Here is a 26407-nt window from a genome sequence, read left to right on the forward strand (position 1 = left end):
AGAAAGTTAATGAGCTTCTCACTAGAGCAACATGAATTTACACATGAAATGGTGACAGTTTAATCGATTTTTATCTATTAAAAAAAAAAAAAAAAAAAAAAAAAAGGAATACTTGCCTTTCAAGGAGGGATCAGTAACAGGGTCCTCATCGACAGCTTTGGAAGACAAAAGGAGATCACAGAGAATCGTTTTACCCCTTTGTTCCATGATTTTCCCCGTGCAGAGAGGAGAGGAGTAAAGAAAAAGTGAAGCACAAACAAGTTCGATTCTAACCTTCTTCTGATTGACTTGAGGTGCGTTGGCTTGCGGCCTCCCTCTCTCTCTCACGGCGGGCGGTGCGCTGCTTCTCCTCCAGCCGCTGCTTCTCGGCATTGGCCTCGTCCCAGCGACCTTCCTCCATTAAGCGCTGGTCAGGCCGGCGTCGGCTGTCCGTGGGAGCCACGCCCTCCTCAGGCTCGTTCAGGGTCAAGGCCAAGGCAGTAAAGTAGTACATGGTTTCTGCTCCATCGCTGAGGAGGATGACGGAGCACAGCACAGCAGCGCTTTCAGTCGCACAAAACTACACCCTGATACTGGTACTGATGCCATCCATGTTTAGGTCTAATGTTTATTTCTGCTTCAGAAAGCTGTGTGCGCACCTCTAAATTGTAACTAATGCAGTACGGCCTGGTTTTACTTTACTTACGGTAAAGGGTTTCTTCTCCACAACTCTCTGGCTTTAAGGGTCTGATAGACCGTCTTCTGTTTGCCCTCAGTGCCGTTCTCGCCTCCTCGGCTGCTCTGCATCACCTTGGAGAACTCCATCTTCTCGTCCCATGTGCCCGACAGCACGTAGTGTGCCTTTTCATCTTTATCCATTACCACACCTGTAACCTAAAAACAGAAGAGAGGGGAGGTTACCACAGAGAGCCAACGGAAGAGTAGAGCATCACGATCCATCGAGCACAAGCACAAATGTTACGACAGCAGTTTGGTTAAAATCATAACACACCGTAAGATGTTTTATTTTCCTGCTAAAGGATTTTTTTTTGTCAGAAGGAAGCAAAAAAGGAGACTGTAAAAGCAGCTAACACAATCAAATAATGTCATAAAGGCAAAGAAAAGCCTGTATATTAAAATTTGTCCGTTGGTTCAAACTTGATGCACCTACTGTGTGTGAGTTTTCTTTCAAAGCAAGTCAGAGAAAAACAGACTAAATCTATTCAGGTCTTCTGCATCTTTCTCACCTTTCTGGCTACATCCCTGGAGAAGTAGCTGTAAGGAGCAAACTTTAAGTGGCAGCGGTCTCCGGTGGTGTGGTTTACTACGTCTATCTCACCAGACTGGAAGGGAAACACAGGGATACACAGTGAGGAGGGAAAAATCACAAGTGGGGATGATATCGACTACATAAAAATTTTACGTCACACTCAAGTTAAAATGCTGCAACGCAATGCTCTTACTCTACTTTTTATCTGTAGAGTAAAAATTAGAACTGGAAGCAAAGAAATAGGGTATTTTAATGCTATGTGATGGCAACCGGCCATGGCAAATTCATTTATATAGCACATTTCATTACATGTGAACTCTTTGCGATTAACCAATGAAAAACAAATCAGACTTTGCAAAGAAATAAAATACACGGTAACACATACAAACACACAGAGTAAAATCCCGAGTCTGTCTGTGAAGGCAGGCATAGTTGCAACTGACCTTTAGGTCAGCAGGCAGCTTGTTCCAAAGAACAGGCGAGCACTAACAGAAAGCACCCTTAGCACACTCGAATCTAAATCTGAGAGGAGTTAGAAGAGCTGCCCCTGATGAGGATTGAGGTTTGACCTTGTTATAGACACTAAGCAAGTCAGAGGTGTACTGGGAGGCCTAAAGACAGAGAGCTATATTAACAAAAAGAAGGACTTTAAAAGGTAATTCTGTACTGAACTGTAAGTGAACTAAGTCACCGCAGTACAGATTCCTGGGTTGCTTGTTGCGTTTTAGAAAAATAGTCTCTGACAACAAATATCTTCATCACCTCTCTGTTAAATTATAAAAGTTTTTAGACATCCAGTCTAATCAATCATTAGTCTGTGAGGTTACATCAGAGGTAAATGATAAGTACAACTATGTGTAATCTGCATAAGAATGATATTTTCATTCTTTAAGATGGGACCAAGCAGGAATACATAAAGGTTAAAGAGTAATGGACCAAGGACAGAGCCCTGAGGAACCCCAGTTGCTACCAAGTGAAACTTGAAAACTTCTAAATTTTAGATATGAGAAGAACCAATCGAGAACCTGACCTGCTAAATTAAGTTAAAGCTGTTAAATAAACTGCCAAATAAATGGGAGGGCAGTATTGGGAAGGGCACCCTGCGTAAAAATCTGTACAGAATAAGTTATGCACATCTCTGATGACTAACGTGTACACGTGTACATGCAGGAGATTAGAGAAGTGTACGGATGTGCTGAAGTAAACCTTTTCAAAAGTTTTCTTTGTGTGTTTTGTTTTTGGTATCCACCCTGCATATTAATATCATTGTGAATCAATGCAGTGATTTAAGGCATCAGTAACTCTATTCAAATGTCACTTCTTTGTTAAAGTTAACTAGCATGAGAACATTTTATTGTCTCTCCATAAAAGACATCATGTCAATCATATCGTGGCAAAGCTGGTTGTACAAGATAAACCCAGGTTTATTTTTCCTTGTTAGGAGCGTCATAACAAATCCTTTCTTGCTCTTCATTCCTGCCTCCTCTGCAGATCAGGCCTGCAACGACGTGTCCGAGCGTCTCACCTGATCGATCCAAAGTTTTCCGACAATGATGTTGTGCACCGTGGTGTTAACTTTCTTCCATGTGTAGTGATTATTGCTCTTCTCAAAGACTGCATGAATTGTGCCTGTGACGAAGAAAAGAAATATACTAAAACTAAAAACAAAAGCAAAGCAAAACCTTTGTTCATTAGTAATTACCGTTTTATGCTTCAACTAAAGAAAGGTGTGGGCTGGTACACTCTTTAGTCACTTATAAATTCTGATGATAGTTGTGTGTACATCTTTTGTCCTCGACACTATGGAAGAATAGTTTTCTAAACTAGCTTGCCTCTTACCCAAAGGCATAATGGAGAGGTATTTCCCCCTGAACTTGCTCGCAACTGTGATTTCTTGTCTCAACGTCCAGCCACGATCAGAGATAGCATGATGTGCAGCAGCAGGTGGGTGGTGACTCACCTGGAAAGAGAAAATGTTTTTCAGATGCAACAAAACATCAAGTCCTATTCTTCGTGAGTCTGAGTCATGCCCAATAGATGTGACTGACATTTAGTCTCATAAATCTGACATGTGACAAGAAGGCTATTACACACGCACACAATAAACCTCCATTTGATTTCCTCCTCTACAAATAATCTATTCAGGATCAACCAGTGACTTTAGATTGTTTTAGGTTGGTGTATTTTACGACAAGAAGGGGCAGAAATATGGCACTTTTTGATTAAAAAAAAACAAAAAAAACAAAAGTCGCCACTTCATGCCTCCATATTAAAAAACTAATAATAATAATTCTGGTTCCCTGCCAGCATGTTCAACCCCAACTGCGCAGAAAAAGGAAGCAAGATTCTCTCCTAATGCCAAGTCAGTGGGATTTTTTTAATTCCTCCTTTCTGACATTCAATCTCTCTCTTGAGTTACACTTCTTGGTTGGAAAACTTCCATTCTCTTGTTTTTTTTCCTCCCTCACCTGCTCACATAGGGAGCGGTAGCCACTTTCTCTCTTGCGGTCCAACTCATACGTTTCTCCCAGCAGAGGGTTGAAAGGCTTTCCCGTGCGGTAGACTGTGGTGGAGTAGGCAGACACTGCGAAGGCGGCCACGTAGCACATCTGCTCCAAAGAGTTCTGACACTTTGCGGCCTTATCCAGCAACTCGTGGTACTCGAGGTCCTCAGACAACCGCTGCAGCATGGAGATGGGCTCATTGAAATTAACCTAGAAAGCAAAATGATTGAAATTTACTTTTATATTTGTGTTATGTATTAATTCCAGCAACGAATGTCACACATGGCTAAGATATGGGTCTGAACCTGATTCAAAAAGCTAGACTGGGTAGAAGTGACCACAGGCTGATCTGTTCAATTCGGTTCTATACTATCCTGTGTGCATCAGCAGCAGTGCACTGATTCCTTCTGGGAGAGCTTTGTTAGCACAGAGGAAGCTAATAGCAAAGAGTCAGCAGTTTTTGAGCCATTTCACACTTGCTGCGGTAGTTTGTGACTTAACCACAAACTGTGGTCAGGTTTGTGTTCCCTCTTCACTTCTTGGAAAGTTTTTATTACACTTTCGGTGACCTTAAGAGTTGTTGTCAGCATATGCATCTGTCTCCACCCTGCTACACTCAATGTGAGTGAGGCCCATCACACACACTAACACTTGCTATGTAGTGTCACTTTAGTAAATGTATATATGTGTAGATTGTTAGATAGGTGCAGGTATGGTTTGGGTAACGTCTTCTGTTTGGAAAGACCAAATAGAAAAGCTTTTAACAGAAAACCTGTATTGCCAATTTCTGAAAATCTGTTAATTTAGCTTTTGGCTTAAGCAAACCCGAGCCATTTTCTAAACCACAACCATAGATGGGTCAGCAGTGACCTGGCGGGTAGTGTTGCTAAGCTACAGGAAGTCGACATGTGTCAAAGTATCTCTGTAATGTGGCAGAGACAAAACTCTTTATTGTTAGAGTGGGGGCAGGGCGACACAATGGCAGTGATAAGTTGACAGAACAAAGCCAAATCAAACATGTGACCATTTATCTCAGCAGTGATCAGTCTGACAAATCAGTTTGTCTGGACTCTTATAAAAAGCTGTGATGGTAGCTCATTTTAGACCCACATCCTACAAGTGACCTACAGTCTACAAATAAACAAAATCTGGGCAGATTTGCTGATAAAGATCTTCAAAAGCTCTCGCAGAATGCTGACAACCCTTACAGCAAAAAAAGGACAGGGATCAGTATCTACGCTCCAATTTCGTCACACTGAACTGACTGCTGCCAGACATTTTGGAGGCACTGCGGTGGCATTTAATGATGCGGTTAGCTTATCGTAGATTTTGTATTTTTACTGTAAACGCACACACACCATATTTCCAATGTGGTTTTAACTTGGGGTAGGAGGGGTGTTAAAAGGCACCCAAATCTTTCATTAATTGAATATTATGAGTAAGACACAAATATTTTAACACGCAAACTCTTTGAGTCTGACTGTCCAAAATGAAGCTGATCAGACGTCTTCTTCAACAGGTGAACAACGAAGCACACATGGAAGAACAACAAGCTTTCAGTAACTCTGACTGGACGTTCAGTAAGAACAAGAAATCCTTACAGGCATCGGGATCTTAGACAGCTCTTTGCCGATGCAGTTTTTCATGATGCTCCAAAGGTTGAGGGAGTAGTTTGGTTTGTCTGGGATGCGTGTCCGCCTCTTCTTTAAGGGTACCAGCTCCTGGGAGGGGGACTCCTGGTTCATCGCAAGAGGCTCCTCGTTAAGCTAAGAAGCAGAAACGTTTATCAATATAACACGGAAATGTTTTTGATTTATTACCATAGCAACAAAATCATGTATAAAGAATATACATACAACACCCGTCCTACTGCAGCTTTTCATTCAGACTGTGTTATTTTAAAAGATGGGATACAGCATTATAATAAGATTTCAATGATTCGGACAGAATGAGGCCTACCGACTGATCATCTGCACACAATTCACTATTGAGGCCGCTGATATTACTGCTTGACCTTCTGTAAGAGATCAAAAAAAAAAGCAAATAGATTCTGTTAGTGACGTGAACGTTACTAGTTAATCAGGTATTTTGACATATGAGGAAAGAGAGACTTAAAAAAATGACCTGACACACACACACGCCAATCTGTCATTACACAATTTGATTGACTTAAGATAAATACATACAGTAATGTGATACAAGGAAGTGGTCTAAATATATAAAAACAAAGACAAGCCACACACAAAGACTTGGGGAAATCCCCCAACTAACTCCATCTGTCAATCTGTACCGACGGGTAAAAGGAAAGATACCGACTTGTGAAACTGGGGGTCCGCAGGTACAGTGATAAACTCGGGGGCTTCTTCCATGGCATCAAAGAACTCATTGTCATCATCCTCATCACTGGCCTCACCTTTTCCTGGCCCAGCAGCACCTTAACACAAACAAACATCTAAGTTTTCCCTATACAGAAACTTAAAGATGATTCTCCAGGTATCACAAAAACAATAAAACAACATGTAACATATAGAGCAGGTGTGTCGAACTCCAGGCCCCGGGGGTCTGTGTCCTGCAGGTTTTAGATGTGTCCTTGATCCAACACAGCTGATTTCAATGACTAAATTACCTCCTCAACAGGTCTTGAAGTTCTCCAGAAGTCTGGTAATGAACTAATCATTTGATTGAGGTGTGCTGACCCAGGGTGTGATCTAAAACCTACAGGACACCGGCCCTTGAGGCCTGGAGTTCGACACCTCTGATTCAGAGCATTTAAAGTGTCCTCAAATCTGGTTACATGGAATCAGAATCAGGTAATCATGGGTACTGCTACTTGTAAAACTTGACTTAACATTTACCTGATAATTGCCAGTGGATTTCAAATTGGGGTTTAGTCAATAACGGAGTAATTAAAAAGTTTAATGAGACTGAAACTGATAATGTTCTTTTAGTTTCACATCTTGATTCTATTTTTCTTGCTAAGTGCTTGATCACAAGGACTCTCGTATGTCAGCCACAGAAAATCTTGGTCACCCAGGAGTTAGCATCTCCCTGGTTCCCCTGATAAAAAGCCAATGAAATTTTTCACTGGATTACCACTGAAAAATATCTCTGTGGGAAATGAGGTTTAATGAGTTTTGTTCAGAAATCGAAGTCGAATGCAAACAGTTGGTGGCCCCACATCTTTGATTTCGAAAGAGTTGGACGCCACATGTACCTGATAAGAGTTATAATAGTTTAGTATTTTATTTTCATTTCATTTTGACTTTTGGTTTTGAATTCAGTTTAATTTCATTTAGTTTTCAGAATCGATTTTCATATTTCAGTTTAGTTTTTGTTGTTTGAAAAATTAGTTTTAGTTTAGTTTTTATTATTTTCAGGGTTAGTTTACTCTTTTTACTTATTGTATGGAGGTCAGAAGTAAGATTTACAAAATAAGTGCTGGTATTACAATAAAAACCTTCTTGTAAACATTAACTCATCCTTCATTGTTATCTTGTCAGAATCACAACTTACCTTTATTGTCTGGACTAGCATTAGCCTGTGCGGCTCCTCTGAATGCTCGCTCGAGGTGATTGTGCTGTTTGGCCAGTTGCTCTAAAGTCTCCTCCAGCCGCACTCTCTGCTCCCGCTCAGCCTGCAGGGCCTTTTGCCATCGCTTGCTGTGAGTTTGTGCCAGCGTCAAGAAGTCTCGGCACGCCTGAGAAGCATAACATTGAAACACTTTTCAATGTGTTTCATTGAAAAGCTGCACAGTAATACATAGACAAGGTCTTCTCTGGTATATATATATTATATATTAAAAACTCAGAGGTCAACACACTGAAGGAGGATGTCAGACTTACATTGATCATGGCGTTAGAGGTGATGCGGAACAGAGTGGCTCTTTCTGTGACCTGGCGAATCTTATCCCCAGCCTCTCCAGTCAGACGTAAACCATCCAGTTCTGCTAATGACCTGAAAAAAATATGAACTTTGGATGTTTGGACAATATGTAGTCAATTTACACATCAATGATTTTATAACAGGACTCTTCTGCAAATGGTACAAAACATCTGAATATGGCACTGAATTACCAAACCTACAGAATTATAACTTCAAATTTAGAGATGTTTTTTTACCCCTCACATAGTAGACTAGTAGAGACATGAGGCATAAATGAGACTGTTGTCTGAAGATTAAAGCAAAGAACAAGGCAAAATGGGTTCAAGTCTGACCTCTGGAGGGCAGAGCCATGCTTTGAGATCAGATCGTTGCAGGTGCTCAGATCCTCCACTTTGTTGCTCAGGGTTCTGAGAGCAGACTGGACTTCTGAATTTTGTGACCCACCACCTTGTGTGATGCGTGGCGACGATGAAGGGAAGTCATCGCCCGAGTCATCTGTTAGGAAATCAAACAAAAGGAAAGAAAAAAAAAATCTGATTTAAAAAAAAAAGTTTTCATAATTACTCCCGTGAATTATTTAAATAAATAAATAAATACACTTTCTAAGGTACACTGTTGAACTGCTTGTTAATATCAAATATCTAATCAGCCAATCACATGGCAGCAACTGAGTGCATTTAGGATTGGTCAATGCGACGTGCTGAAGTTCAAACTGTGCATCAGAAAGGGGAAGAAGTGTGATTTAAGTGACTCTGAAAGAGTCATGACTGTTGAGTAGATATTAAGTGAGCAGCTGTTCTCTGGACAAAAAATGCCTTTCTGATGTCAGAGGTCAGAGGACAGTCAGACTGCTTCATCTGACAGGAAAGCAACAGTAACTGAAATAACTACTCTTTACAAGCCAAGGTGTGCAGAAGAGCTTTTTTGAAGGAACAACACGTCCAACATCACATACAAATGGACTCCAGCAGCACAAGATCAGGCCGCTGCTGGTGTTTTTACTAAAGGTCCCAGTGTGTGCGCCATAGAACCAACTGAGCATCATTCAAACACCACAGTCTACATGAGTATTTATGACCACAGTGTACCCATCTAGTACACTGCCTAGCAGGATAACACAGCATGTCACAAAGCTCAAAACATCTCAAACTGTTTTCTTGAACACGACAATGAGTTCACTGTGCTCAAATGAACTCCAATCACCAGATCTCAAGCCAATAGAGCACCTTTAGGATGTGGTTAAACATCATGGATGTGCAGCCAACAAATCTGCAGCACCTGTGTGATGCTATAATGAAAATACAGACTAAATTCTCTGAGGAATGTTTGCAGCACCTTGTTGAAAGGAAAAGGGGCATCCAGCCCAGTAGACACAAGGTGTACCTAACAAATTGGAAATGCACGTAAATATGTACAGAAGCACTAAATAATTCCCCTTAAGTCTGTTTCACCTGACTCTGCCTGCATGCGGACAGCCTTGGCTTTGGCCAGCTCCAGGGCAGTGATCCATCGCTGACGCTCCACCTCACAGCTGGCCTTGAGGTGATATGTTTGTGCCCCTCCATTGGAGATGACAAAGTTGCAGGCATCATCCACAGTGATAGTAGCTGTAGCCAAGTTGATGGTGCCCCGACACGTGTGACCCATCTCTGCCTGGGTCCTAATAATCAAAAGAGCCTCATTTGACTTTGGGAATAAAAAGTAACTAAAAAGAAAAGAGAAATATCCTTAAACTATACCAGTGTTCTACAGAAAGGTGTACCTGTAGTATGACAGCAGCCCATTGCTCAGCACAAACCACCTCCGCTGATAACCCTTGATGTAATTTGTCCACTTGAACACCCATCCTTTGTATGTGTCTCCAGGAGGGGTGGGAGTGGGGGTCTTGGCTTCTGACATCACACCCCCTAAACTTAAGCTACAGACTGGAGGGACCTTGAGGGGGAAGATGGAAAGTTTTATCATTTACATAACAAGACTGGCTGATACAGTGATTCGGTGAATCGATTAGGAGCCAGTTCCTTGAATTCTCAGGTGTGACCATTCTCGGCGTTCCCCAGGCGAGGCTTTAATTTAACTGAAATTGCATTTGCAATGTGGGTGCACTGGGTTTGGAACAATCTGGTTGAGGACTAAGGTTGCAAAAACAGCATCTTGCTTTAAATCATGCTTTCATCCTGTTTTTTTAGGCCCCCGTGTGAAGCCTTCTGGTTAACATGTTTGCATTTCATTCACCTTCTGATTACCTTTTTTTTCCCCCTAGCTCTCGATGTCATTTGTCAACCTCTGCTTTCCAAGGTGCTATATAAATACAGTCTTAGTATTGTGACTTGTTTCACCAGCACAACAATGGACAGAACACGTTTTTTTTATAAAAAGTTCCACAAATGTAATTCACTGAGCTCTTACAAAGTAAATTTTAACAGTTGTTATATAACCTGAATATATAAAACACCTGAATATCTCTGGATTTTAAACCAATGGTCCAAATTTAATGTTAGTTTGAACTGTGTGAAGTCAAATTCACATTTTCTGACATTCTTAAACACCAACAATTTCACTTCTTTTCATTGACTACAACCCTACTTCCACGCTGAAAGTCTTTAATATTGATTATTAATGAGTGTCAACACTGATCTTTGAGTGTGGAATGACAGGTCAAAGGTCGGCCGAGAAATCAATACATACCGACTACTCGTGACACGTTTTACCAAAAATAATTATTATTTTCGCCTGATGAAGAGATTAAGAGGGAACTGACTTGTGAATAAAAACTTTTAGTGTTATTTTGTCTTCTTACTGATAAATAGTCCAAATATTAACATATTAACAGCAGTTTTGAGTCAGATTTGAGTCTAATTCAGTCCAATTCTCTTTTAGGGAAAATGACTGTAATTTAAGGGGCAAACAGAACAACAACAACAACAACAACAACAGGTTTTAACAACAGTAACTGGATAAATAAATCAGATAAATCTGAACATACTGACGAACTTGACAACAGAGGTTAGCCTACATTAGCCCCAGTTAAGATAAATGACAGTGTCGGTAACAACAATTCATCGCTGATAGGAGCTTAAAGTGAATAAACTCAATCTGACACGATTGTTCCAAGTTATTTAGCTAGTGTCTGCATATTTAAAAAGCATTGCGAAGAAGAGCAAATGCTAAACATTGGCTTCATCACTAGCTAGCTTTCAAACTCGCCGATGGCTAAATGTTTACCTTGACGTGTCCAAAATGAAAGATCAGGCAACCAGCAGCCGGGTGAAGTCACTGCTAACTCTGATACCCATACGACACTGGCTAGCTGAGGAGGCTAACAGACCAACACAAGGCAGCTAATGGGGCAAACAAACAGACCGAAGACGTCGACGGCAACAATAGTGCGACTTTAAAACGAAGTGACAGCAACACGTTTTATTGCTGCCCCTCAATATTTGCGTGTATAAGGTTCATTCTACAGCTGCGTACACCCACAAATATCTATAGCTAGCTAGCTACATCTAACTAGCCTAATGTTAGCTCGCTGGTTACACCCGGTGCAGCAGTGCTGGGTCTCCGTGTGGAAACACGCAGCTATGGCTAACTACGTTTAGCATTAAGCCAAACTACCCATCTTGACACATGTAATTCATTTATAAAGCAACAGTCGCTACACTGTTCACAGTTAAGGTAACTACGGTTAATACTTTATTCCACCAACAATGACTTTACATGTTAGTGTAACGCAACTGAGAGGAAAAAAATAGACATTTACCCGTGAGGCAATAAAACATTGCGATTTTTTAATAATTACAATCACTGTTTTGTAATCGCTTGACACTCGTGACATGTAGTGGTATGTAATATAGGTGACTATAAACATGGCCGAAGTTTTCCAGAAGAAGTACAAAAATGCGACTCCGGTGGGACTCGAACCCACAACCTTTGAATGTCTGCATCTATGCCTAGAAGTCCAATGCGCTATCCATTGCGCCACGGAGCCACCTGTTGCACATGTTGAACACTATGGTATTTATAGTGTAAGTAGATCGAACTCGGGGGTGATATTATCTAAGGTTTTAGATTGTGATTTCTGGGGTTGTGAGTATTGTAATATAGCGTACATTGTGTATGAATAATGTGAAACTGAGCTTACTTCAGAATTGAAACATCCTTTCAGACAATACCAAGCAATAAACGTTCATTTTCACCCTATCGTTTTAGAGAGGGCTTTCTTTTTTCATATTTTCTCATGTTTTTAGATTTTTATGCCTTCTCTGCATGTGGGGAACCGAGGGAAACACGAAACCCTGGGATTTTTAAAAAGAAAATGATCTCTGTGCGTCAATATGGTACATCAAACACTGGATGGCGCTACAATGCTGCATTAACCTGAATAACCCTCAAAAAACCACCAGAGTCGCACAATTTCTGGTGACAATGAGAAGCCACTGGATTTTAACCAAATTTACTTTGACAAACACAAATAAAAATCTCTGTACTTTATTTGCAAATAATGACAAGATCTGTTAAATGCAATCTCTAATCCTACTAAAGTACGGCTTCACCAAAAGGTTGATTCTGTTCATCTGGACGTAGCGTTTTCAGTGGGAGAAACATTTCATCACTCATCCAAGTGACTTCTTCAGTCTCAGCTGACTGCAGGTTTCCCCAATCTTATAAACAGTGCATTTGCACAATTACTGAAACTAGCACCACTGAAGGAACAATGGGCTTGGAGGTCAGTTCCTTGATCATTAATATGCAGATTCTCATGACCATTGATCAACAACTACTGATCAAAGACCACTGATCAATGGCCATGATTACCATTCACAGATTTGGGGAATGGCTGCAATCACAGCATTGGAAGATGGCAAAAGATGCCCCCCTTCTCGATTCAGAGATGGCTTTCCATTTTCACATAAATGGTCTCCTTGACTCCGCTCTCAAACCAGCGTTCCTCCCTGTCCAGGATGTGTACATCCTCATCATTGAAAGAGTGTCCACTGGCCTGTAGGTGTAAATAGACTGCAGAGTCCTGGTCTGACAAGGTAGCTCTTCTGTGTCGTGATATTGGCTTCGCTAGAGGTTGTTTGGTTTCCCAGATAAATAAATCATGGCAATCCTCTTGGCACTTAATACTATATTACTCTGTTTGTGTCGGGGGCCCGATCCTTGGGCAATGGGCTGGGAGGTCAGCCCATTGTTCCTTCAGTGGGCTGGTTTCAGTCATTATGCAAATGTACTGTTAATACGATTGGGGAAACCTGCAGTCAGCTGAGACTGAAGAAGTCACTTGGATGAGTGAGGAAACATTTCTCCCACTAAAAACGTTACATCCAGATGAACAGAATCAACCTTTTGGGGATTTACTTACCTGGAAAATTGAGCGTGCATCAAGAAGATAAAATACGGCTTGTTTCAATGTAGCCATTTTAGAAACATTTCTGAAATTTTATTTTATTTTTTAGACACCATCACACCACTGAGCAAAAGTGACAAATGATATTTTTTTCAATTCAACTTTATTTATACAGTCCCAAATCACAACATCAGTTGCTTCAAGGTGCTTTACATTGTAAGGTAGAGACCCTACGATAATACAGAGAAAACCCCAACAATCAGATGAGCCGTTATCAGCAAGCACCTCCTGACAGGGGGAAGGAAAAACTCCTTTTTAACAGGAAGACACTTCTGGAAGAACCAGGCTGAGATAGGTGCAGCTCTCTGCCTGACTGCTTAGGGGTGAAAGGAGGGAGAATGGACAAGGACACGCTGTGAAGCCAGAGATTAATAATAACTAATGATTAAATTGAGAAATTGGTTTATAAACACATAATGAGTGAAAAAAGGTTAGTGAAGAAGAAACAATGCATCATGGGAAGCCCCAGGAGCCTACACCTATTGCAGTGTAACTAAGGGAGGATTCAGGGTCACCTGATCCAGCCCTAACTATATGCTTTATCACCAAGGAAAGTTCAAGACTAATCTTGAAAGCAGAGAGGGTGTCTGTCTCCAGACTAGGAGCTGGTTCCACAGAAGAGGGGCCTGAAGGCGAACACTTTACCTACCATTCTACTTTTAAATAGTCTAGGAATCGCGAGTACTGTCTTTGAGATGATATGAGGCCTGATTATTCAAGATTGTTTGGGGTTTTTTAAAAAAAAAAAAGTTATTTCAACAATTTTAGAGTGCAATGTTTACAAATTAAAGCCATATTTTCAAATGAATTTTTTAAATACTTATTAAAACATATAAATTATTCAGTGGTTTTTTTTTTAAACTAATGGGCCCTGGGGTTGGACATGAATTCCTTTGGAGTGTCTACAGGAATGGCATCCAGCGTAACACTCTGCTAAATATGTGGAATTCACTGTGGCAGACCCTTGTAATTAAGAGAGCAGCCGAAAGTTTTGTGTTCGTTTGTTTGTGTAACAAGTCTCACCTGGCAGTTTGTTGCTTTTGCTGCATAATTGATGGAACAAATAAATCACGAATTTATTTCTTTGACATTTTATTCAACAGCTTAGTGCTCCTTACATTTGTTTTAATTGACTTAAGACATTATACTTTAATTATACTCTAATAATCTTTTAAATATAGGACTTTGTCTTTCTGAATAATGTTCAGCTAAAAATACAAATAAAATAAAATTAATAAGCCAAGAATAAGCGGAATACAATAAGTGTATTCCAGTATGTATAGTATATATGTGTATAATGGGCAATTGCAATGTAAAGGGGCGGTTAGGATACTCTATAATACAGCTAACCCCTTCGTGATATTGTGTAATCACAATGTAAGACAAAGAAATATTGCTTGATAAACCTTACTCCTAATATTAAGAAGCTTACATTAAATGAATGAATAAATAAAATCACATTTCCTTTAAAACTTCAAGTTCTTACTCTCTGCTTTTACTGTACATACGCCCTTACACTTTAAATTTAGAATAATGACAAAGATTTGGAAATTACGCCATATTGTATTACAATTGCACTGTATTATAAGGTGCTACCACAACATGAGACACAGCTCTGAGTAGTGAGCACAAAGACTATTAAAAACGACCCTCTGCGTATAACGATTTTTTAAAAGACCGGATGTCAGCAAACTGTTTTAAAATTGTTAATTGTCATCATTATCATTTCAAATCATCTTCATCTAAATTTGAGTTCAGATATCAGTTTGGGAACACGCATAAATCCTCCGAGAAACAGTCGATTAGGTTTTGAAACCCCAAAATTGATAAATTACTCCACATTTAAAGCCCTAATTAAAAATTAAGTGCTTAAATGCTAATGGCTTCAATTGAGGTTTGCTGATAGTTTGAGCTAACAGCGTAATAGCGGTCTGTTTTCCGTTTTTAGGTCTAATACGCTCGTCCCTTGGTGTTTTTATGTATGCACTTAAGGTGAATATAAACAGTACATATCCGGTCTGGCCGACGGGAATGTAGACGTAGACGGAGGATATCTCTCTTTACTCCTGCGTGTCTTTGACACATCCTGCCTTGAGCGGAAGTGTCTGGGATTCTGCTCGAGTCGTTGCTCCAAAACAGTCGTTTGTAAAGGGAGACGGGGACAAGCGGTGTCCGCATCTCTCCCTCCACCATCACCGGCAGCCGGGCTCTTTTTAGCGTGGCTTTATGAGCGCGGGACATGCTCTGTCAGGTTAGACCTCTGCCACAGCAGACAGGCGCAATTCCTAGCAAACTAACAAGAAGACAGCTGAGAATTGGATTCATAAATAAATAAATAAATCGGATTTCCCCCCCCCCTCTAATGAACACGTTTTTGTTATAGGTCTGCGCAATCTACGTGAACGCTTGTCTGGACACAGGAGAGGATTAAGTTACTGCTGTTGGCGGCGGATTATTTTATTGGCCTCTTCTTGTCACGCCCGAGTCTTTGGTGATCCTTCTTCCAATTAAGAGAGGTCTCTCAAAAACCGCAGGTATGTGCGCTTTTGGACTGGAAGATAATAACGCGAGATGTGTCATTGTGGGACTACCTAAAACTGGTCCTTTGTTGCTCGTGTCTGCATTTGTTTCTTTGCAAAAAAAAAAAAAGAAGAAAAAAAAACAATTGCTGTCTCCTAACCTCCTATTGTGAGCAGACAATGGGAACACACAGAGAAATGGTGCAAGGATGCTGCATATTTACTAAATGGGTATATATAAAAATGAACATTATCGTGCAGTAAGATCGCGCTGTTTAATAACACAGGTTTAAACGCAGACTGGACGTAGTGGAATCCAGCAAACTGGATTTGGGGCGGTTTTATCCTCACGCTGGAGCCCTCTGTGGGCTTCATACCTGCTGATATGCCGTTTGCTTTGACCATTGGTATATGGCATATAGAGTTACTGCCTCCTCTCACAGCAGCTATGACTGCCCAACCCCCTTCTCCTCCCTGCACGGCATGTTTTGGTTTCAGGCGGATCATGCCCTTTTGTCCACTGAAGCCTGACTGTACTTTTCAGGGCAGGCTCCCAGTATGAAAGAATTTGTCCGCTGCCCTGGCTGCCACTTCTTTTTGTTTGTTTGTGTTTTTTCACTGACCATATGAAGATGGTGAGGATTTACTAAACCAGCTGTACAGCAACAATGGCATTAGTGCAGAGTTTGGGGATTCAAAAGACTAAGACTACAGTTTTAATAAAGCATGCATACTCAGCCTGTTTTTATTTCTATGCAATTCCAAATATTTTCCCCATCCCAAGTGGGAAAGTGTAACTAAGTGTTTCTTGGTAACTCATAAAAACAAAAAGAATCTGTTTTCTTATGTGACACTCATCTTAAAAGAACAGGATCTTTATTTTTAAGTTTTAACACTTTATTGTCATTGCACATTCATTAGTTGTACTACTTGTCCCACATTTGTGCAAAAAGAGAGCCAAGCAGATCACAGTAAATAAATACCATATATACAGAATAAAATATATATGATATATGCAGAAAATTAAATATGCAATATGCATATAACAGCATTATATTTTTGGAGGTATACGGTGGGGTGTTATAATTGTCCATTTAATTGTCCTAAATATGGCAAATTCTTATTATTTTCACTGGAGCCTGAATTATATATTGCTGAGAGCTGATATCAGATATTTGCTGGTATATCAGTATCAACATTTATATCAGGCCATAAATGAAAATTTAAAAAGTAAAGAAGAGATGGGAGAAACACCCTTCAACCGTGCTATGAGTGCTGATGTTGCCTAGTTTGTCCACCAGTGGGCACTCTACAGCTTAACTAGAAGTGAAAACACAAAACCGGTAAAGTACTTACTCAGTGTATACAAAAGAATATTTTTAAACTATCGTGATCTTATCAAGGACCAATAATATTATCGGTATGTGTATCGTTCTTAAAAATCCTATAACAGTCAAGGTCTATTTTCCGTCATAAAATATACAGAAAAATTGAGATCTGAGTAGATAAAGAAGACATGTATTGTTGCTTGTTTGAGTTAACCTGCATTTGAAATAAGATATAGTCCATTTTAAAAGGTTACAATATTTCATTTTAGCCATATTTTACTGGGAAAAATATCTTTTTTTTTTTTGCAGTCCAAATGATTAAACCAGAATTTCTTTTTCAAGCTTATTAGCTGTTTGGTTAATAATTATCCTGCTTATTTGATTACTGTTTGCTGACAGAAGCTTTTTACTTTTCAGCTGACGAGTTAATAATTTACTGTCATTCAGCAGCATGTGTCCATTTAAGGTTGCTGAATTGTAACTGTTTCCTCTGTGTAATCTTAATCTCCTCAGGTATGTCTTTCCGGCGAGGTGTGGTCAGGCAGAGCAAATTCCGCCATGTTTTCGCCCAGGCGTGGAAAGCCGAGCACTGCATCGATGATGTCAGAGTGTCCCGGGTGACGTGGGACAGTCCACTCTGTGCAGTCAACCCCAAATTCATTGCTGTTATCATTGAAGCGGGTGGAGGAGGGGCCTTCCTCGTGGTTCCAATCAGCAAGGTTCAATCTCCTACATTACATTATATTAGATAAACAGTAGATCGATGTTTCTTCCACTCTCCTACTAAAAGCATTATGTCACCAACTTTTTAACAGCCTGCTGCATGCCTGACTAAAGTACTTTCTACACTTACGAGACCATTAGCAGGACTGGATAATGCGTTAATGGTTGAAACGTTCTGTTTTTCTCTACAGAGTGGAAGAATCGACCAGTCCTGTCCCACGGTCTGTGGTCATGCAGCACCAGTGCTGGACATCCAGTGGAGTCCTCATGATGACAATGTCATTGCAAGTGCCTCAGAAGATTGCACGGTGAAGGTAAAAATTTCAAACCTTGTAGAAGTTCTGTGCTGGTGGTTTGTGGTCAAGTTATCTGTAATCTGACGTCCGTAGGCATCAAACCCGCCACAACGTTAACCCACTAAAGCTGCGTTGGTCCTTCTTCTGCTGCTAATGAAAACACATCAGACTTCAGGGTGCAGACCTTGAGTGTGCTTCAAACTACTATAATAATTAACATTGTGAATTTAACACTTTCTTTATCATATTGTATGACTTAATTTTACTTATAATTGTAAAAGTATGTCAGTAGAATTCAGCTGAGAGGTCATGGGTCCCCTGGGTCCATCCATATGAGGGTGTCCTGTAGTGTGCGGTATGGGGACAGAGGTCGTGTCATTTCTGAGGTTAGGTTGGAGCCTGGATCAACACTTTAGGTGCTTTGTCAAGTCATCCAAGAAATTCCAGAGCTTTTTTTTTTTTAAACAGTGATTGTTCAGCTGAAGGAGACGACTGCCAGGGGTGTGTGCTTGGTTTGCAGCAGTGTTTAGGTGTAGGTAATATTGTTTCTCTGATCACAGCTGTGTAAACTTACGGCGAGGTCTCTGTAAAACAAGTTGGCATTCCTCAGCTGTTAGACACGGCTGGGCGAGGAGGGGGGTTAAAAGAATGTCACTGATTCCAGATAAATGATTGACGAGCACCCATAGTCCTTTCTTCAGGCACACCTTACCATTTTTTAACAGAAAGTAAATCACTTTTGATACTACTGAAAAGCTATACTGGGATATAGATACTGTTTAAAAAAATACATATATATTAACTAATAAAAATCTGAAATGTTGAAAGAGAACCTAAATGCATATTTAGTTGATATTGATAATTAAGGCCAGTGAAATGCTACGATTGACACCAAACACAAATATGAAACTAAAGCCAACGCAAGCTGGCTTAACTTAGCACAAACACTAAGTGGGTAGTAGCTAGGCTAGCTCTGACCAAACGTAATAAATTAAGCTATGGAGCTACTTCAAAGGTCATTTCCTAAAATGTTAGAGCTTTTTTAATCTTTTAAAAGGTGTATTGTGCAGGACTAGCTAAGCTGGCTGTTTTTTTTCCTTCTAACAGCCTTACTATTAAACAAAGCCAATGTCTTGTCTGTAGCTTTATATTTAACGGGTAAAAATAAATGTGGTATTGAGTAAATTTGGATGAAGAAATGATGATGTACTCCAAGTGCTGTCAGCGTTAATCTTGTTAAAATGACATTAGCGAGTTAGCGTGGATTGCTTCATTGTGCGTGGGGCTGCACGGCGTCAACACGTTAGCACGGTTAGATCGTTAACGTGTTAGCGCCGTGCAGCCCAATGCACTCGCTAACAGAGATTTGCCACATTATTGCGGTTGTGGCGTTACAGTCATTTTAACGAGATTAACGCAAAAATGTACACAAAGGTGTATAAACTGGCAATAAAATAACCAATCTAAATCTTATATACAGAAAATGCAGGATTACAGAAATGCAGAAATGGATACCACAGAGTGTGCATACATTGCTGTTGCTGTCTAGCAGTGTGAAGCAGTGTGACAGTTCAACTGTTTAGGAGGGAGATGGTGAGGGGAAGGAAGGCTCTGAAAGCAGTAAGGTTAATAATATGTCAGGAAAACTGTAAAAATTATACGACACACATATATATGTCTGCTTTATGTTGAAGGTGTGGCAGATCCCAGATGGTGGGCTCATAAGTCCAATGACTGATGCCACTGTGACCCTTGAGGGACACAGTAAACGAGTGGGACTCCTGGCTTGGCACCCAACTGCCTTCAATATCCTCCTAACTGCAGGTAGGACCATCTGTAGCATTGTAGTGCTCCCATTGTTCTCCTATAACCAAACATGGTTCACATCTGTGGAAAATAACAGTGATAATTTGCTCTGACTGGTGTGTATTTTAAGTGTGTTGTGTAGAGAACATAAAACTAAACATTAAACTGCGCCACTGTGGAAGCAGGCTGGTGTCGTTTGTATGTCGCTTTACATATATTTCCATATAAAAGTGATCTAAAACAAAGGGCTTGTGTTTGCACACTGGAAATGTATTGTACTTGAGTTTTATATGGTGAATTAAGGTAACCTTTGCCTTGAAATAAACATCCAGGGATCATTTTACCTTTTAACAAACTCCAAATATGGTGACAGTGAAACTCGAGGCGTAGCTTCCCCGTCCTAAACATTCCTCATTATCCAGATAAAAGTGACATACACCCGTCCATTTGTAAACAGTGAGAGTTGAGGAGCAGCTCCTGTCTTACTGTGTTGGTGTTCAGTGACAGCCAGTTCAAATACTGCTGCATAATACAAGTATGGAGTAGGATTTCCCTCCTAGGCAAGTCGCAGCATGTGATTAACCTGAAAAATAATTACACTTTGCTGAAAAGCTGCCAGAGCTGGTTTCCATTGGAAATGTAGCCTACGCAAAGGAGGCACTACTATACGCACAAGCACATAAAGTAATGTTTGGCCTGCGGGATCCTCATGGCAGTATAAGAATGTAAGCTACCCACTTATGTTAATGCATACTGAGAAGAGTGCATATTGTTCACGCTGCATTATTTTACCACCAGCTTTTTTAAGCAGCTCTGCAGGTGTTGTTGCTCCTCAGTATAAGTTAGAGTTAGCGAGGAGAAAGGCAACACAACAACACAGTTATACTGTGCTAAATTTCCATAATGGAGTGAGATTAGAATTGTATTCAATTATATAACACTTTCAAATCACTCACATTAACTGCTGGTATCGTGATATAGCATCAAATACAGTGTATTATGTTATCTGTGTACAGTTATCATAATTATTTGATTCTTGATCGTATCATCATGGCGAAGTGGCTCTGTTAATTGTTCACTTTGTCATATTCCTTTTGGGATCCACTGCAAGGACTCAGTCAGTTAAATAACATTGATAGGGGAAACATGTTTAAGTGCAACTGCTTGTTTAAATGAACATCAATATTTGCTACCAGGCTATCATTAATTGTACTGTAAAGGGGAATTAATCAAAAAAGAATATTGAGGTACTGACATCATGTCAGCTCTGCTGCTCTTACTCCATTTCAATTAAAATATTGGCCTGAAGTGCAAGGAATCGACTCGTCTTTCCACTCTAGCTACATCTTCTTTAAACTAACAACACAAATAAATGCTTTTATGTGAAAGATCAACAACAATGACTTGTTCAAAATTAGGCAGGAAATGATGTGATTGTTTGTAACATTGCCACTGGTCGAGAAAAGTAACTACACCAGCAAGACGGTTGCAACCATTTATAGGACACACTCCATGTATGACACATGTAATTAGAAGTTGAGACTTGATGCAGAACATATCAGGGAGAAGGCAGAAAAGCCCAGTTTGGAATCAAAGAGCGAGCCGTGATACAATACGCTGGAAACGGCACAGATGGTGTTTCGATTAAGCAACTTTAAACTATCGGGGAATTCCTTTAAAGATGCAAAAGGGATTTGTTCACTGCATCGTGCTATTGTGTGTGTATTGTCATTATTATTCAGTTTTAATGTGTCAGATCAGTTAATACTTTGGCTTCTTTGCTTCTCTCTTCTTCTTGACTTTACCAATATTTACTTTGATAAAGTTAACGACATACTGAGGTAGTGTGTGTAGGTAGTATCTGTCACAGGGCTAATACAGAGACAGACATCCATTCACACTGTTGTTCAATTTAGCATCGCCCTAACCTGTTGTTATTATATATTGACATATGGTGTCATAATACATTCATAATACACCTGCACCGATAACCTGTCACTTTCTCAAGATGAACAAGAAAAGCAAATAAATTTATATGAACATCTGCAACATCTGCATCTGTTTATCCTCACATCCCTGCCCTGTACAATTTCAGGCTTCACGCCCTCTTCCTTGGATGTTGTCTTTCCCTCTCTGTAGGCTGTGATAATGTGATCTGCGTGTGGAACGTGGGCACGGGGGAGCTAGTGTACCAGCTTGATGACGCCCACCCAGACTTGATCTACAATGTCAGCTGGAACAAGGACGGCAGTGCGATATGTACCGTCTGCAAGGACAAAGCCCTGCGAGTCATCGATCCGCGAAGAGGCGCCGTCCTCAAGGTGATTTCACATTCATGCTGTCCGTGAAGATGTGAGCAAAGCGTGGAGCACGGCTCGGCTCTCATTTCTGGTATAACGCGTCAGTGATCAGCTTGTGACTGCTTTCCTAGGTCAGAGAGAAAGTCCATGATGGTACCAGGCCCATGAGAGCCGTGTTCCTCTCTGATGGAAAAATCCTGACGACAGGCTTCAGCCGTATGAGCGAGAGGCAGCTGGCTTTGTGGGATACTGTAAGTTTCTTGTTAGACATGTGGTCTAATGCAGGTGAACTGAATTTTACACATGGAAAGGGTTTGAGACACAAAAACATGTGTGATTGTTAAAGTTCACATTCTAGTGATGTGAAAATGCTTTTATCTTACAGAAAGACCTCTCAGAGCCAATGGTAATACAGGAAATGGATACGAGTAATGGAGTTCTGCTGCCCTTTTATGACCCCGACACAAACATGGTCTACCTGTGTGGGAAGGTGAAGCCTTGGCATCATGTGGCAAATAGAAATTTAGCTTGTTCTATGCAGCGTCAATCATCGTGATTGTTTTGTTTTTTTGTTTTTAATCTCATGGCTTTCAGGGGGACTGCACCATCCGATACTTTGAAGTGACTGATGAATCACCGTACGTTCACTTCCTCAGCTTATACAGCAGCAAAGAGCCTCAGAGGGGTGCAGGCTTTCTGAGTAAAAGAGGTGTGGATGTCAATAAGTGTGAAATTGCCAGGTAAGAACAGTATGCGTACCCGTAGCTAGTAAAAACTACAACACACAGCTACTTCAGGAACTGACCAGTCTCCTAAAAGTGGGAAAGAATAATGCAGGATAACGTCAGACGGGACTTTCTCCTTGCTTTTTCGGCAGGTTTTATAAGCTTCATGAGAGGAAGGTGGAACCCATTTCTATGACTGTACCACGAAAGGTAAGGCACACACATACTTTAAAAGTGGACTTTATGAACTGCCTTTTTTAATAGCTAATGAAGTTTCCATATTTCCTCTCCAGTCAGATCTGTTCCAGGGAGACCTTTACCCAGACACAGCCAGCCTGGAGCCAGCCCTCCTGGCTGACGAGTGGATCGCGGGGCAGGACGCGCCACCGCTGCTGGTCTCCCTGAGTGGTGGCTACACAGCTCCTCCATCCAAACACAGAGACACTCTCAGAAGCAAGCCCAAGCTTGTCTCTCAGGACTCTGGGACCGGGGCCGTCCCACCTTCCACAGGGAACGTAGCAGCTCCCACGTCCACACCTACCTCTGCCGCCAAGGAGACAGAAGAAGAGACGCCACAGCCGACAGCAGCCACGAGGGAGACAGATGGAAACGGCGATAGGCCAAAGAGAGAGGTCGGTCAGCAGCAAGTGAGATGCTGATTTAAGATTTTTTGAAGCTATTTTTGACTTGTTTTTTCTCTCTCTCTCTCTCTTCTTTCAGGATGACGTGTTGAGCGAGCTGTTAGCAGAAATGAAAGCTCTGCGGGCCGTCGTGCTTGCTCAGAATCAGAGAATTGAGTTGCTAGAGAGACAGCTAGCACGGATTGAAGATGGGGATGTATGAGCAAGCGGAAGATTCACTACATTCAGATGGCTTTTTTTTTTTTCCTTAAATCCATAGACCATAGCCTTACTAGAGTCAACAGTACCTTAAGCAGTGTGGGCTGAAGAATGTAGAGTAGAGCAGCAACTAATTGTGAATAAATAGGAGCTTACAGCTATTGTTTCCAAGACCACAATATGTGGGTGACAACTGGGTAAAGGATATCGTTGCCGCTGTGTGACGGTGCATATAATGCAGTTTTGATCTTTGCTTTAATTTCGAAGCACCCTAAAGGAGTTGCATCGGCACAGTTGCCTCAATTTGACGCACAAAGTTGTGTTGAAAAGGATTATATTGGAGCTAATGAAGGCTGACAGTCTATAGCAAAGCTATTAAGTACCTCCTGTACGTTTTTCTCTCTCTGACGCACTAACAAATGTAACCATTAGGGCTATTTAATCAGGTAGATTAAGCTGCTAAACTGTGATGTCATATCAAACCCCCGGTTGTTATCTCATTGCGTGATTCGTGCTTTGTTTTACTACTCCATAATAGAACACCACATGTAAAGTTAACTGTCCTCGGCAGCGAGAGCTGTGTGAATGATGGCCGATGAGAGCGTAGCTGAATATTTATGTGTATTCGTAGCTGTGTGTAGTGTTTGCAGTCAGTGAGAAGGTGACACTTGTGATTTTGTACCTCATGTTGTCAGGCGAGAACAGCGTAAAGATAACACTATGTTACACTGTAACCTGTCATAAACACAACACAGAATTACTTTTTTTGTCTTTTCTTTTCTTTTTTAAGCACGCGGAAATGCCGCAGTGTCACACGACCACTCGAGAACCAATCAGGATCTGAGCAGCAAATGTCACATTTTGTAGTTGTTGCTTCCAATGATATGAAAGCCCTGCAGACTGGGCATGGGACGGGAACCTTTTTTTCTTCTTTTAAATATTCAACCTTACACTACAGTGACCGTGCAGCTAAGTCTGACTAAACTGTTCCAAATCTATTCCGGATTGCAGACCAGATTTGGTAGCAGCAAGAAAAAGGTTCAAGTGTGGAGGCTTTTCTACGTTTTTGCGCTTGTATTTGTGTTGATGAAAAAGCACTTTTAGATTTGTGTAGTTTTGTGTTTTTTGCTATTACATTTGACATTTACATTTAGAGCCATTAATCTGTTATTAATCTGTTCTTCCTACAAATGTAGAATAACATTGGTACATTCCACATAGAGACTACCCCTTTATTACTTTATTTATTTCTTTATGCACTGATGTAACATTGACTGTAAAAAAAAAAAAAAAAAGTAGCAGTTTTAATCAGACTACATTGTGAAAGTTCAATAAACATTAATTCTTACTTTATGTGAATTGGCCTTTTTCATATGAAGTAGTCAGATCACGGTGTGTGTGTGTGTGTGTGATCACATTCTACCAACAGAGAGTGGTCTGAAAATGAGAAAATGCTGAGTGAGCAGCAGTTCTGTGGGTGAAAATGTTAGAGGAGAATGGCCAGACAGTAGCTCAAATTACTACTCGTTGCAACCAAAGTATGCAGGAGAGCGTCTCTGAATGCACAACACATGCAGGTTATAGTAGCAGAAGACCACACTGAGTGACACTTCCTGTCAGCTAAGAACAGGAAACTGAGGCTTACAGCTTACACAGACCAAAGTTGGACAAAGACTGGAAAAATGTTGCCGGATATTATGAGTCTCGATTTCTACTGCAGCATTCAGATGCTAGTGTTTTAGCATAAACAGCGTGACAGCTCCCTTGTTTCAACAGTTCTGTGTGGGATATTTTCTTACCACACTTTGGGTTCCTTAGCACCAACCAGGCATTGTTACAGTGCACCCATCTTCTGCCTAGTACACTATCCCTAGTGGGATAACGCACTATTTCACAAAGCTCAAATGACCTCAGACTGGTTTCTTGAACATGACAGTGAGTTCAATGTACTCAGATGGCTTCCACAGTCTTTAAATCTCAATTCAACAGAACACCTTTGAGATGTGTTCTCAAAGGTTTCAAGGTGGCATGTTCCACCCTAAAATGATCCCTTGCCACCCTAGTTTTGCATATGAGGGCTGTTTATTAAAATAAGACAGCATTAACACTTTGAGCCCAGCTACAGTTAACCCTGAAATACACATTCTAAAACTGAATATATTGCATAGTGTTACCCCCCTCCCACCCACCGTTAACAAATGGTTCAGCCCATAGCGCAGACCGGCTTTTTTTCTTGTTGTCAGTAGCAAGTGATGCCTATGATTGTGCCAAAGCACATTTTAAATCAACACCATGGTCATTTCAGATTTTACACACAAGAAACTGTGTGAAACTTAAGTTAGACTTGTGTTTGTGAATGAGCCGCCCCATGGTGTGTATACTTAATCCATTTGAATCATTTTAACCATATGTAACACCTGCATGTGTGTGTGTGTGTGCGTGCGTGTGTGTGTGTGTGTGTGTGTGTGTGTGTGTGTGTGTGTGTTTTGCCACCCCATTTGATTTCCATGCCACCCTAAGAAAGTTTCTCTAGATCCAACCTGACACAAGATGAACATCAAGGACCAAAATCTGTGAGGAATGTTTCCAGCACCTTGATGAATATGTGCCATGAAGAATTAAAGCAGTTCTCAATGCAAAAAGGGGGTCCAATCCAGTATTAGCAATGTGTACCTAATAAATGGCCAAGAGACTATGGTATTTGGGTTTGGTAACCGTGCCATCACCTGCTGCTTTGTGCGTTTAAGCAGATGCACAAAACACAAGCAAAACTCTTTAACGTGTTGTACTTGACTGCTCGTCAGGTCAATTAAAATTCCTCACATC

The 26407-nt window shown here is 40.7% G+C and overlaps 2 protein-coding genes and 1 non-coding gene across 4 annotated transcripts in view; 1 reads left to right on the forward strand and 2 right to left on the reverse strand.

Moving 5' to 3' along the window:
* The window catches only part of LOC146521856 (oxysterol-binding protein 1-like), a 12971-nt gene extending 1754 nt beyond the window's left edge, over positions 1-11217 (reverse strand). Inside the window, exons 1-16 of one of the 2 annotated variants that reach the window (XM_085152698.1) lie at positions 10861-11216; positions 9398-9570; positions 9087-9295; positions 7968-8130; positions 7596-7707; positions 7267-7450; positions 6070-6187; positions 5713-5770; positions 5355-5519; positions 3718-3963; positions 3089-3209; positions 2775-2878; positions 1227-1322; positions 686-873; positions 274-509; positions 117-155 (exon numbers count right to left, since the gene is read on the reverse strand). In XM_085152698.1, the coding sequence (XP_085008824.1) occupies positions 117-155; positions 274-509; positions 686-873; positions 1227-1322; positions 2775-2878; positions 3089-3209; positions 3718-3963; positions 5355-5519; positions 5713-5770; positions 6070-6187; positions 7267-7450; positions 7596-7707; positions 7968-8130; positions 9087-9295; positions 9398-9534 (2176 nt within the window). In that variant the 5' untranslated portion in view covers positions 9535-9570; positions 10861-11216. Of the gene's footprint in view, positions 1-116; positions 156-273; positions 510-685; positions 874-1226; positions 1323-2774; positions 2879-3088; positions 3210-3717; positions 3964-5354; positions 5520-5712; positions 5771-6069; positions 6188-7266; positions 7451-7595; positions 7708-7967; positions 8131-9086; positions 9296-9397; positions 9571-10860 lie in introns of both variants that reach the window. The other variant, XM_085152708.1, reaches the window with a different exon arrangement.
* Positions 11218-11535: 318 nt separating this feature from the next.
* trnar-ucu (transfer RNA arginine (anticodon UCU)) lies at positions 11536-11623 on the reverse strand. Its single transcript is given in 2 exon segments — positions 11536-11571; positions 11587-11623. It is a non-coding gene; the product is annotated as a tRNA-Arg (tRNA).
* A 3510-nt stretch (positions 11624-15133) lies between these two features.
* Positions 15134-24511, forward strand: coro1b (coronin, actin binding protein, 1B). The gene is made up of 12 exons (XM_085140412.1): positions 15134-15296; positions 15429-15579; positions 17406-17611; positions 17807-17929; positions 19606-19735; positions 21857-22038; positions 22149-22268; positions 22403-22507; positions 22612-22757; positions 22895-22952; positions 23036-23374; positions 23463-24511. Exons 3-12 carry the CDS (start codon positions 17408-17410, stop codon positions 23583-23585), a joined length of 1530 nt encoding a protein of 509 aa, XP_084996538.1. The 5' UTR covers positions 15134-15296; positions 15429-15579; positions 17406-17407; the 3' UTR covers positions 23586-24511.
* Positions 24512-26407: the final 1896 nt, after the last annotated feature.

Source organism: Neolamprologus multifasciatus, chromosome 3, assembly GCF_963576455.1.
Source record: "Neolamprologus multifasciatus chromosome 3, fNeoMul1.2, whole genome shotgun sequence".
In the NCBI taxonomy this organism is placed as follows: Eukaryota; Metazoa; Chordata; class Actinopteri; order Cichliformes; family Cichlidae; genus Neolamprologus; species Neolamprologus multifasciatus.